Here is a 13,187-nt window from a genome sequence, read left to right as displayed (position 1 = left end):
CAAACGTGTAGTCTTTCACCACTTGTTGAACAAGTAAGCACAACAAAAGCTGCAGAAAGCCAATCAATATAACAATGATGGGGGGCACTGGGAAAAGAAGGAATGATAACTAGAATGTTACAATCAAATGAAATGTGGGAAACATATGAAGGAATATTCTATTTCATGTAGAGTTTCTCAAAAAACTGGGACTGGTGAGAGTTTGGAATATTAGGAAGTAATTTAGTTTTAAGTCTACTCTCCAGGAGAAAAAGAACAACTAAATACTGTCTGAATTCTTCTCTGGCAAAGCAGATGCTTGATTCGTTTTCTGTCAAAACCAACCTTGACTCTACATAAGAGTTACAGCAGTTTCTTACTCCCCACCCCTCATAATGAATTAAAATCTGCCACAGACATCAACAACTTCCTTTTCGCCTATAATGCCAGGAAACAGAACATATGTTTTGCTATTGCCGTTTCAGCAGCAAGTACAACTGAATGCCATTACCACGTTGTCCCTCCGTTCCTAAATCAGAGACGACCAAAGACAGAACAGTCGTTTCACATCCTTCATTTCAGAGTCGTTAATTGACGTACGCAAGCCTGCTCCGGCATCACTGCTGAGACCATCTGTCCCGGGCACGGCAGAGGGCACGTTCACAGCACGCACCCCCCGGGCGGCTTCCGCGGGGAGAAGCAGCAACCAGTTCATCCTGAATAAATCACCTCCCCATCCCAAAAGGGAAAGGACAGATAGCAAGTTTCCCAAGAAGATAACATTCAGAATGCATTTGTTTTCAAGATGCTGACATGGGATTTATTTTATGAAGTTTTAGCCTCTCTGCCTACTACTTGTAGGTCAAATTTGCATCAAGTGCTGTAAAACCACGAATGGGCATATTTTACTGCGAACAGAAATCAGCTCCGTGACAATCGGCACAAAGCAAGTCTGGTGTACTTTGGCTCTGGATTCCTCCAGCTCAACTGTGAGCTCTTACTGAAGTTTCTCACCCTCTGTAGTCCTGAATGTGCCCCATTCTCCTGAGCCTTTTACTCGGCTGGCGTGACACTTAAGAGAGCACTTAAGAATAACTTATTTCCACAAAACTTTAGAGTCTGATTATCTTTGAGATCTCTGTTCTTTAGTCAAGCACAGTAAAAATTGACTAGTTAACCAAACTAACCCAGGGACGATGGAGAAAAGGGGGAAAAAGGAACCACAGATGGATAAACAAGTAATCCAAGCACTATCACTAACGCCTCTTTTTCTGGGAAATGAGATTAAAAGTTTGCAAGAAGATTCCACTCCAACTTTTGCTTTACATATTGCCATATTTCAGTCCAAGGCCCACTGACGTCTTGGAAAATCTTCTAAGAGCTTTCAGCAGGGATCAAGCCCTAAGCATTTCTGCCCTTGTGCACTTCTGAAGGTTTCTCTTTAGATGTCAGCCTTGTTTCAAGAAGTGTGATGGGTTCCAGTGACCTGAAACATGGTCCCGAATGACGTATCAGCTTAACTTTAAACTTAGGAGTGATTCCTTTTGTTCTAGTTGGACTTCTTACAGTCCAGAAGAAAAAAAAAAACATGTAAGTGGCCTGTTAGATCAAGACCTAAACCAAGTTCTCTGAAAAAGACACATTGAAAAGCCATGGACACAAAAGTCACTTAAAGTATTTATACAATCTCTCCTTAGAAATGTCAGGAAATACTATTTTATGATACTGTGACATATCATGAGGACAGGGGAATTTAAGATACAAAAGCACAATTCAGCATGAAGAAAGCTAATTTATGTACCAAGTTACTTTCTAGAGAAGCTATTTTCTATTCAATTTCAATCAACTTGGCTGAGCAGAGATCTAAAACATTCTACACCAAAAGAGATAAGCCAAGACCTGCTCTGTTTCTGAGGCATCTTGAATTACTTCTATTCACAATGTCACTCTTACTATATAATTAATGGTTTTTATTTCAAAATCCATTAAAATTAACTGATCATCGTTTTACACAGTTAACTTTACAAAGATGTAGCTAAAAAAAAATAAATCTGAAAGACACTATTCAGATTTCTCTGTATGTAATTGCAACATATGCAACAATGCAGAAGCACCCAGTGCACATAAAACCGAACACTGAATCAAAGTTTTTCAATGCTGAACTGTACTTCCAGATTTTTGTGGTACATAATCCTTATTTCTTATTTTTCTAAGCAAAATAATATATATAAAAATACAAAGGAGTATGTTTCTCATTTCTAGCATGGGAAATAAGAAAACCACTTTTGAAAGGAACAGAGCATGGATTTTTAGGGTTTAGGCAGTTCAATTGCTTTGATTAAAGATATCTTCAGTACAAGGTTTTATTATTCACATACCTGTTTTTGATGTGGTAATATATTGCAAGAGCTACACTGTAAAGAAAAATACAGAGTTAATATCTCAGGACTGTCAAATTATATTATTTGTCATATTAACATGTAAATTTAAAACCTAGCACAATGCATGACAAAAAGTATGATCAACAGCCTTTTTTCTTCTGTTCACTGTTAGATACCAGGAAAACTGCTGTAAAGAGACAATTTTATATTTGTTCAGCACACTCCAAGTGCCTCCTTTCCACTAGCAATAAAGTACCTTACAAAAATACTCACATTCCACATACGAAGTTGCACATAACCTTCCATTTAATGTCCTACTCCACTAAAGTCAACAATAAAACTCCTACTGACTTCCAAGGTTGAAGATAAGAGCACCACAGGCATTGGACATTCTCCTTTATTGTTTGCTAATGCTGCCAGGCTAACATGAAATGTTTTAATCACCATTGGCTTATGATTTTATATTTAAATCCATTAACTTTTGGCTGTCTTTCTATGTAGTTACTCACATACCAGACTCAAATACCAGGCTCCTACAGTCTTATGGCATCAAGTTACTTATTTTAACTCAGGAAGACGACTCCCTGAATAACTTTACTGCATTATGCATTTCCCATGTTCTCAACCACATACCAAAGTACCTTTGTTTATATTCTGCGCAAAGACAAAAAGTGTCCTTTTATTCACAGAAAGCTACGATTTTAATTACGTATACAACTAACTGATCTCGTTCACATTTGAGACTGAAGAAAATTAAGACATGGCTTCTCGTGGTTATTCTCCAGTTTCCAATTCACAACTCCAGCTTTATCGAAGGACACATGCTTTACTCATAATAGAGCTTTACTGAAGGATAAAGCAGAACCAGCACCCTCCCTACTTGTTCCAGAAGCATAAAACCCAGTCAAAGCTGAAGTGCAAGGAGGAGGGAGTTCACCGATTCTATTTGTCGACAATTGGTCTTGTCAGTAATTCACTGTAAGATGCTTATGTCTCATACTGATGCAAAATTCCACCCCCACCCTTTCCTTTTCCATAAAAGGCCTTTTAGAAGAGTCAATTGGTTGCTCTGTAATTTTATTCCAGAATTTTTACATGAAAACTGACATACTGCGTGTTAGGAAAACAATATGTTGGACCCATTAGTAGAATTTTCAATTATTTCAGGTTTGGTTGGGGTTTTTTGTGGGTTTGGTTTTTTTGAACAGCCATGTAGTGGAAAAAGTTTTTTCTTAGTTGATAGTAAATATATTTTACTAACCTTGTATGAGCATTATAGCTTTTACCTGGCTGCATTAGAAGTTTTTAGATCATAAATGCTTTTTAAATTTTATTTTTTCTACAGATACATATTTAAGGAATTAAAGACATACTGTGTACTGTGGACATTTAAGGGACACAGTCCTCGATGAATACAAAAAACACATTTATGAATGAATTTCATCTGACTGAAAGCTATTCACAAAATGAATTAGTCCTAAAAATTCAGTTTCAAATTATACCCCTAGGAACACACTTGCAGCTGCAGTTCACTTTATGAAAGCAGATGCAAGAATCCACGTGCAGAGCTCTGCTTGGTGCCCATATGGTTTCTTCTGCAACAAAATGTCAAATTAAGTTTAGAAAATATTTACTGTTTAGAAATCCGTATCAGAATCTGAAAGTCTTTCAGAGCTGTAATAGATTAACTCAGATCCTAGTTTCATTCCGCTTTTCCTAAGCTGGTTCAGCTAGCACTCACTGCGCAGGAAAGAAGCTTATGGAGCTTTCCATCACCCTACCCCGGCCACCCCACCGATGCTGCAGATCTCCAGTAGGTGCACTAATATTTTAAATACACCAGTGCATAGCATGACCCAGAAGAAGTACATGAGCTGGCCAGGATACATCCCTTATAGACTTACCTATGTGCAAGTCATTTATCTGCAGAGACTGCCAGGACGGGGGCAAGAAACGAAGTTGTACTACAAAAGCAATAATCCCGCAACGTCCCCACCCTTAAATCTGTTAAACGTGCAGCCAGACAGGAGAGGAGGGGAGGAAAAGCCTCCTCACCCAGAGGCCTCCTGAGCCAGAGTCCAGTTTCTCACCCCACACCACCCCTTTTCGAACCCTCTGACCCCCTGCAGCTTCCAACCCTTCCCGCGCCGGCAGCCTGGCCCCAGCCCTGCACAACTCCTCCCGGCCGGACCCGGCACCCCGCTTCCAGCCTGACGCTCACCCTTTCCTCCCTACAGCTCTGACCCCTGCCACGCACCCCAAGTCTCTCCCAAACATCACCACCTTGCCCCCCCCCCCCCCCCCCCTCCCCAGCTTGCCCCTCTGTCCCCTCTTTCACAAGGCTGCTGCTGAAAACACTTCTCAGCTGCTGCGGCCACCTGAACCCACCTCTTCTTTCCACGAGCAGTCTCGGTTCTCATGCAAAAAGGGACCCGAAACCCACCCAAAAGGCTGCACTTACAAAAATCTGCATGCAAAGGATTTTAGAGCAAAAGAGCATGAGATTCCAGGAGGAAAAAAAAACCTCAAAAACAAAAAATCTTTTTCCAGTGTTCATCTGAATTATTTTTAAGTTACTAATTAAAGAAAGGTGAGGGAAAGCAAGGCTATATTTCAGGCAGAGACAGCTGATGAGGAATTAGGTGTCAGTCTGACTGCAAAGCCCTTCTCCACTCCCCTCTTTTTGTCCTTAAACAGAAAAATTAAGAACAAGTTTTAGTGACCACCGACATTAAAAATTCCTTTGGAAGTGTGAGTCTTAATATATTTGTCTCTCATGTAAGTATCTCTGTAGCACAGATTTTGCCTTAATAAATTTTTGCATTTGAGTACACCAAGGTAATCGTCCTACGAACAACTCAAGAAAATCTATCAGCGATCATAATAAACAAACAGCATAAAATGCCTGAGCATTTGTTCTCTCATTTTTCCCTCTTACTGTACAAAACGTAAAGAACAATACTCTATAAATACCAATTTCATTTCTCTCCAAATGTAAAAAGGCACCAGTGAAACCTGAAATGATCATCTGAGACATCACCCAAGGGTAAGCCCATGTGCGCGCCACATACAAAGCTCCCCACTGGTGTGTAATAAACTGTCGGTGCCCTTGTACTGAATAAGGAAATGAATCTGGAGGCAATTAATTTCCATTTCAAACACAAAACTGGAAGGAAAGCTTAGCAATTGAGCATTTTCTCATGAACAGAAAAGAGCTCTTCCATTTCAGATAATTCTGAAATTCTGAATAGACAAGTACCAAGTAAGTTTTGAGGACTCATCCAAAGCAAGCACCCAGTTGAACGCTGAAGCACAAGGATTTCAACTGCTGGAATTTGAGATCCTTAATTGCTGCCTTCTGTTGAAATACTCAGTATTGGGAGGTTGATTCTGCACAGACCTAAAATAAGAGTAATATACTTTGCTCATCCTATTCACTGCCTCTGAAGCGTGACTGGATTAAATAAATGTACTAATTCAAAAACTAAAACCTTTGAAGCTTGCTTAGTAATGGTTCAGAAATATGTATACATAAATACATATACATATGAAATGTAGGTTCTAGAAAAATAAATTATAAAACCCACCATTTGATGGTATACTTGAGGTTTGGTTGACTGACTGTGCTGTCATCCAGGAAAATAGTGGAGCAGGAACTGTACTTCCTTCTCAATTGCCCAGGAGGATGCTATGAAAAACATGCAAAAGAACAATGGCAATTATGTAATACCAAAGCATTTTTCTGAGGAGATGTAAGAATTTAGAAAAAACAAATTTCTCTGTCTCTCACAATGACGCACACAATAATGTGATCATGTTTTGAAGCAGTTCAGAAAGTTCAGAAATAATTACCAGTGCAAAAGTCACAAAAATCCTTGCCTGAGCATTGACTAATGCTTTCAAGTCCCAATCTCCCCTCCATCCCTCCTTTCCCAAAGCCATGCAAAAATTTTTGTGCAGAATTACTCACATACATACACACATTTGGAAATCAAAGATGAACAAGACCTATGTTTCTGTCCTCCTTCCAAAAGTAAGTGGAAGAGTGAAAAAGAAACCGTTAACGTGAAGACTGATTTAGAAACAGATACAAAACTATGCTTGGAGAAAAGAGAATTAAAAAAAAAACACCAAACAAAACCTAACAGAATGAAGCAGGGGAAAGAGGTCTTTACAGTAGAACTACTAAAACCTCTAAAAATTAATATGGCAAATTCAGAAAAATCAATTCATCAAGAATAGTTTGTTATTTGACAGGAAGAAGATTGATCAAAGGATGTAAGAGAAATTGGATATGCAAATAAAAAAGAAACATATCTCTTAACAGAAAAAGTTTTCAACAGATTTCAACCCTATTTCTGCACTACCGTAGGAAAACACTGGAAAGCTCAGCCACAAAATGACATTTGACAACACTTCTTATTTCTGAAGATGTTTTTGTTGAGAGGGCTTCTCCTTCAGCTGTTTAGAGCAGTCAGCACTCCACTGGTCTAAAAGGAATAGTTTCATCATACCAGCTAATAGCTATCGCAGTCATTAATGCTCTTTCATTTTATCCTTGCTTGTTCTACCTACGCTAGTGAATAACTTGACCAAGAACCTGCGTCAGGAAAGTTAAGACTAGTCAAATTACATGTTTAACTTACAATAAAATAGTTTTAAAATTCAGTTGGCACATCAACATGGAAATTTTCATTTTCATTTGCCTTACAATGAATGTTGTTTCCAGCATTTCAGTGAAGAGATCAATGTCAATACCATCGGTGGAATCCACAGGCATCTACCAGCTCAGAGCAACTGAGTATCTAGGCTACAGTCCTGTGACTCCTACCTCAGTACATCTTCCCCTGCCTAATTTCCAAAACATATATTATTACAAGTGTCAGCACTCCATCATCTAACTAATGTTTCCTTTTCCATAGGCAGCAGATTTCTTAGCAGCATTCATTAGATACAGAACAGCCAGACTCCTGGTAAAACCTACATGCATCTGAGTAATCTTTCTATTTTTCCCAGCTATGAGTGAAAGTACATTCAAAGTCTTCTGTTAATTGAAAAAAAAATCATTTTCTGAAGCTGTTACAACTGTAGAAACATTACGTTCAAGTGATTTGAAAGCTCACCAACAAATTCTATCAAGGCCCATCACTTGACCAATAAAGCCGTAGGCTGAACTGCTTTTCTTAGAAGTGAAAAAGTTTACCAAAAAAGTGAAAATTAACTGCCTTCAAAAATTCTCCAGGAGCTTGGAAAGGTACTTAGTAATATTTTGGAAGCTCACAATCCAACTACCTTCCAAGCTATTATATGTTAAGCAAGGCAACAAACAGAAAATTTAGACACACTGGAAGCGTTAATGCCATAAAATGTATCATCTAGCATTGATGTATACAGAGAGAGTGACTAGGGGAATGGTGATTCATAGCTTTTGTTCTACCACAGGTTAGTTCAAATTTCTGGATCAGACTGTTGAGTACCTTCCACAGGCATGATAAAGGCAAAGCAACTTAAAACCAGCTGAAAATGAGACTGTCTAGCGGTTGGAAAAAAGGGAGAGGCACAGACATTTCAGCATCATTAAAAAAAAAAAAAAAAGGCACATGGAAAGTTTTAATCCTACATTTGAAGTGTCAGCATGTTTTAAAGGTTTAGATAAAATTTAAGATAAATGGACTGGATTCATTCAAGGCAAGCCTGAGTAAAAAAACCAGAAAACAACTCCGTAGCAACACCACCAACAGATTTAAATTTTCTTATGTAAACAGCACTCTAACATTTGATACATGTCAATAATTAGAGCCACACACCTTATTTCTGAAACTACCACATCACAGAACTCTATGGTTTTTAGCCCACTTCACACTTTGTTAGGCTTAGAACTTTTCACACTTCAGAAATTTCTGTAGCGTCTCGTGCTTCACTTTCTGTTCATAACAACTTGGCAGGAAGGGGTGCCTCTCCCAGACTGAAGAATGGTGCAAGTGTAAACTTACTATCTTGGGTATATATACACACTTGTGCCATGTGAATAACTAACCTATCAGTAGATCAATATTCCCAGCTTCTACTCTGAGTCCAACTGCAGCCATATGGTATGCCAGGTAACAGATTTTTTGCCTTTTCCAAACTACTGGAAAACACCCTCAGTTGCCTATTCCAGCTTGACTAAGCTGGAAGACATCTGAAGTCCCACAGTTCCGTCAGCCAGGCTTTTCTGAACCTCCATATAATGCTGCACAGGAACTTTCTTCATCGTTGCCAAGGACAGAAGAGGTTACTGAGCATCACGTCAGTATTCAGCACTGTCCTACCCAGAAACCCAGAAATGTGTCCATTTCAATGGAATAAGTCCACCCAAAACTGTACAAGAGCTTAATGCCTGCACATTTCAAAGCCGTCATGTCTGACCACAAAAATCTTCCATTTAGACAAGTCAGAGAGGCTCTAAGCCAGAAAAAATCAGAAGAGCTGAGAAAGAATATAAAGCCTTTGAAGAAATGAGACAAACCCTCTAACATTCATGGGATCCTCAGCTTCTGTCCCACCATTAAGGCTGACACAGGGAAATAAAGGACTTGTACAGCTCCTTTTGTAAATCCTCATATGGAAACATGACTCCGAGTACAGGACACATGTGGAGCCTTGACAAACTCTGCTATTACCAATATTTACAAATTAAAAGCACTTCATTAACATGATGTGGGATTCACTTTAAATGTACTTTAACTTGCAGTAGTACTGCTTTTGTATCCAAGCTGAGATTCAGTAGATGTCATGCTTCTCAACTTCAGCAAAACTTCTGACTTTATCTCACATAAGAATTCCCGAAGGGCAAAACAAGGAAAACATGGCAGATAAAAACTGCTTGGAAAACTACACTCTGGTTACCCAGAGATCACTTTCAAACTGGAAGGTTGAAGTAAGGAACATTCCACAGAGGTCTGGTCTACTCAGTGTAAAATATTGAGCAATAACTTTGATAACAGCATCAAGGCACTTTTTACTGAATTTGCAGCTAGCATTAACTTGCAGAGGACTCTTTTATAAAAAAAAGGAAAATATCATATAGGATTTATAGAGTTACCATGTATACAACAGGGTAGAGCACCCTTCCACTCTGCTCAGTTGGAATTTTATGTCCAGTTTTCACCACTATATTTCAAGAAAGATGAATTGATTTCAGAGAGTCAGGAGAAGAGGGCAGCAAGATTAATCAGAGGTTTGAAAACCCTGATTTAGAAGGAAAAACGGAAAGACTGGAGAGGTTTTCTCCAGGAACAAAGACAATAATGGCCTTAAGTTATGTTGAAGGGAGTTCCAAAGAAGAGAACATTGTTCTCCATGACCACTGTGGATGGGATAAGAAAGAGCAGGCTTATACTGAACTAGGGAAAATTATGATTGGCCATGAAAGTGTGAGACGAGGTGATGGCAAAAAAACCCACGCAAACCACCACCTTTGTCTAATAGCAGGGATAGCGTGAGTGACTTGAGCAGTGATACAATCTCCATCACTGAAAGTTGTAAAGAAGAGGTAAATCAAACATATGTCAGGAATAGCTTAGATGCAGGATTCTGCTCTTAGGCAAGAAAACAGACTGAACAACCTCTTGAGATGAATTCTGGACCAATTTTCTACAATTTTATGATGTCTTTTGGTGGAGAGGATTTGAAGCAGTTGTTATTTTTTTCATTTCAACCAAAGAAGTTAATTAAGAAATGCTGACATTATAGGTTACAACAAATACATAATAGCTGTTTTGTGGAATTTCTCTCTTTACGACGTCTATACGATGTATAACAGAAAAAAATTGCTTTATAACTTGCTAAGCTTTTACATGTGTTACAGAACAAGCTCCAAGAGATCACGATTCAATGTACTTCCATTAATGCCAGGTGTTTCTAGCTCTTAAAACCAGCAGTTTTTCCTTCTTGCACAGCTAACACTAAGAAAATATCAGTGCTTTATTCTTCTCCCAGCTTCATCCTGAAACTTTCCAACTTTCCAAATCACGTTTGTTTTAAGATATTTGAACAACAGGATTTACTTGAAGTTTACATAAAATACACCTTATCAGAACTAGAATGGCTTAGTTTGTCATCAAAATCCTACAAGTTCTGCAGAACTGCTTCTATGTACCTGCTATGTAAGGAATCAGAACATATTCCTAATTAAATTACAATGAGAATACACAAAACGATGAATTCTCTCAGCCTTCATTTTAGCATCACTCAGAAATTAAACCTAAATTTGTTGGGAAAGGGAAAGTGTTACTATTTCTTTTGTTAAAATAGTCATTTCAGGGTGTTTTCAGGTAGAAACATCTAACAGACGGGTGGGTGCATACTGACCAAAACCCACACTCAGAATTGACCAGAATGGGTACCAGCCAGCTCTGTCCTGGAAAGCTCTTTAGCAACACTAGTATGGCATTCTGCCCTGATGCTCAGCAGGATTTGTTCATTTGGGCGCAACACTTCCCTAATGAAGCTATACAGCTTTTGTACCAGAGCTGGCCTTCAGCCAGGCAGCTTCCAGTTTGGCAGAGGAGCTTCAGGCTTTTTCAGCGTTCTTTTGCACTTGTCCATCAAAAGATAATTTGCAGCTTCTGTCCTAAATAACGACAGTACTGTCTCCTCTTCCATCAAACCAGGTGTAAGTTATTGCATGATTTTAAAAGGTACTATTAAATAGTATTTCCCTCCATGGAAAAATTGAGGCCTGCTTGCACCCGTCTGTGGAGACATGCCCATTAGCTTCCAGGCAGCAGAGGCTGGCCAAAACACTAATAGGCAAAACTGGCATGTAAAAGTACGCACGAAGCCAAATTACAACAGCAAGCAAAAATACCAGGGCTGCTTCTCTCTTGGAAAAGGGAGGTTCCTATCTTGGGATCTTCTATTGCTTCAGGACATGATTTAGTTCTGACAACATTTCTCACAGAAGAAACATGATTTTACAGGTCAACAAAGCGCTCCCAAAATCAAGCAAGCCATGCAACACAGTTCTCTGCATGGCTCTGCAAAGCTCTGCTTTTACTTTCATCTTGCACAGTTTGATACTACAGCACAATTGTCTACATTCAGTGGCTAGATATGGATATATTCACCTGAACAAAAGCTATACGAAACTGCACCACTGTATGCTTACCCTTCTCTGCCAACATCTACAATTAAAAAAAAAAGATCCAGTCCAACCACTCTTAAGTAATACCCATTGTACCTCAGCAGTCTATGACATGATTCAACCTTGACCTCTGTTGATTAGCTTCACCAATGTTTGATAATGTCCAAAACTGATGCCTTAGACTAGATCTGTAGTTGCAAGTTTTTTTGCTCTCAAAGCTTGTCCTTACTCATGTCAACTACAGAAAACTATGTCAGCGTGCCACTGAGCTCTTGGGGGGCTCAGCAACCATTGGGAAACTCTTCTGCAGCACACACAGGCTTAACCACTTAACCACTGATAAAGCACCCTGCTTTACAAACCTGAAAGATTAAACATTTCTTTGAACACTAAAAGCAGCTCAAAGACTTATATTTACATAGCGTATAATTGCTGGTGTTGTGCAATTTGACCAGAGGGACTTTACTAGGCTCCCAGCACAGCAAGTATTGTATAGCAACCTTGTAAAAGAACTCCCCTGTGTACTCTCCTTCTACTTTAAAAGTTATCTTTTGTGTCTCCCCCTACAAAAGTTTTTCACTTCATATAACTTAATGCCTTGAGGCCGATAGAAGAGGTAAAATTCTTCACCCTAGAGGACAGGAAAAGAAGCAAAGGGCTGAAAGATACTAGAAAAAAACATTTCAAAGAGTAAGTTTAAGTAAGACATTAAAGAAAACCTGTTCATTCTAACTTATTGGAAGCCTGAAAAAGCATCTTAAACAGCATCTGTTAGGAATGGCATCAGTATAGAGAACCTGCAAGATGGGCCAGATGGCCAATAAAGGCCCCCTCTAGACCTGTTTTTTGTGATCTTGCAACAGAGAGGAGCAAAGACCACATTAAGCAATCTCTAGGAGAGCTTCAAGAGCACCTGAGAAGCCTCTAATCTATCTTCCAGTTTATGATGTTGTTCTCTTTGAGTAAGGAATGTTAATTAAAATATCTTAAGGAATTTGGACAGCAGTTATAAACCTTTACAATAGCCACCCTCAGGCAGCCCACTTAAAAACAACGTTTCAAATTTTATTTTGTGCTTTGCATTTTTCACGGATTAAACTCCCTTTTCAGACTATCTCCCCATTTCAGCATGTATCTTATTTACTCTTATAATCACTAGCTGAAAGTGTTTGATTACCAGTCACATGGCTATTAGTTTTACAATAGGGAGGCAGAACAGCCTCTTTATCCAATCTGACAAGAAAATTTGTGGGCTACATAGAAGAAAATACCATACAGCATTTCAAGCATACAAAAAAGCTCACAGAAATTGCTTGTGCCACACCATGTACAGGAAAGGACCTCTCTGTTCCCCACTAGTCCCCATCAGCAGGACTGCTGCTGAGAAGAAGCTTCCCGTGATGTGAATCACTACAGGGTCACTTAACAGGGACCGGGGTTCTGACAGGAATGATGCCCAGGAACTTTTCCTCAGGATGCTGAAAAAACTTTGGTCTATACACAGATGTTAGTTTTTCTACTTGGAATGATAAAACCAGTATTAGTCTGCTGGGATTAGAACATCCAGTTGCCAGGTAGCAGACAGTGGAAGTCATGTCCAGATCCCTAAACAAGACGATGCTGAAAGGAAGCTGTTGCTACAAGGCTGATGAAGGGTCTCCAGAATAAAAAAAAAGTATGCAGAAGAGAGATATTACTTC

General features: G+C 39.1%; 1 protein-coding gene across 3 annotated transcripts in view; it reads right to left on the bottom strand.

Moving 5' to 3' along the window:
- CCNY (cyclin Y) overlaps positions 1 to 13,187 on the bottom strand; it is a 130,718-nt gene that overhangs the window by 29,836 nt on the left and 87,695 nt on the right. For all 3 annotated transcript variants that reach the window (XM_049798473.1, XM_049798475.1, XM_049798474.1), the window contains 2 exons: positions 5,948 to 6,048; positions 2,358 to 2,393 (listed from right to left, as the gene is read on the bottom strand). In XM_049798473.1, coding sequence (XP_049654430.1) covers positions 2,358 to 2,393; positions 5,948 to 6,048 — 137 coding nt within the window. The remainder of the gene's footprint in view (positions 1 to 2,357; positions 2,394 to 5,947; positions 6,049 to 13,187) is intronic.

Source organism: Accipiter gentilis, chromosome 4, assembly GCF_929443795.1.
Source record: "Accipiter gentilis chromosome 4, bAccGen1.1, whole genome shotgun sequence".
NCBI lineage: Eukaryota > Metazoa > Chordata > Aves > Accipitriformes > Accipitridae > Astur > Astur gentilis.
This window is presented reverse-complemented; position numbering and strand designations above follow the sequence as displayed.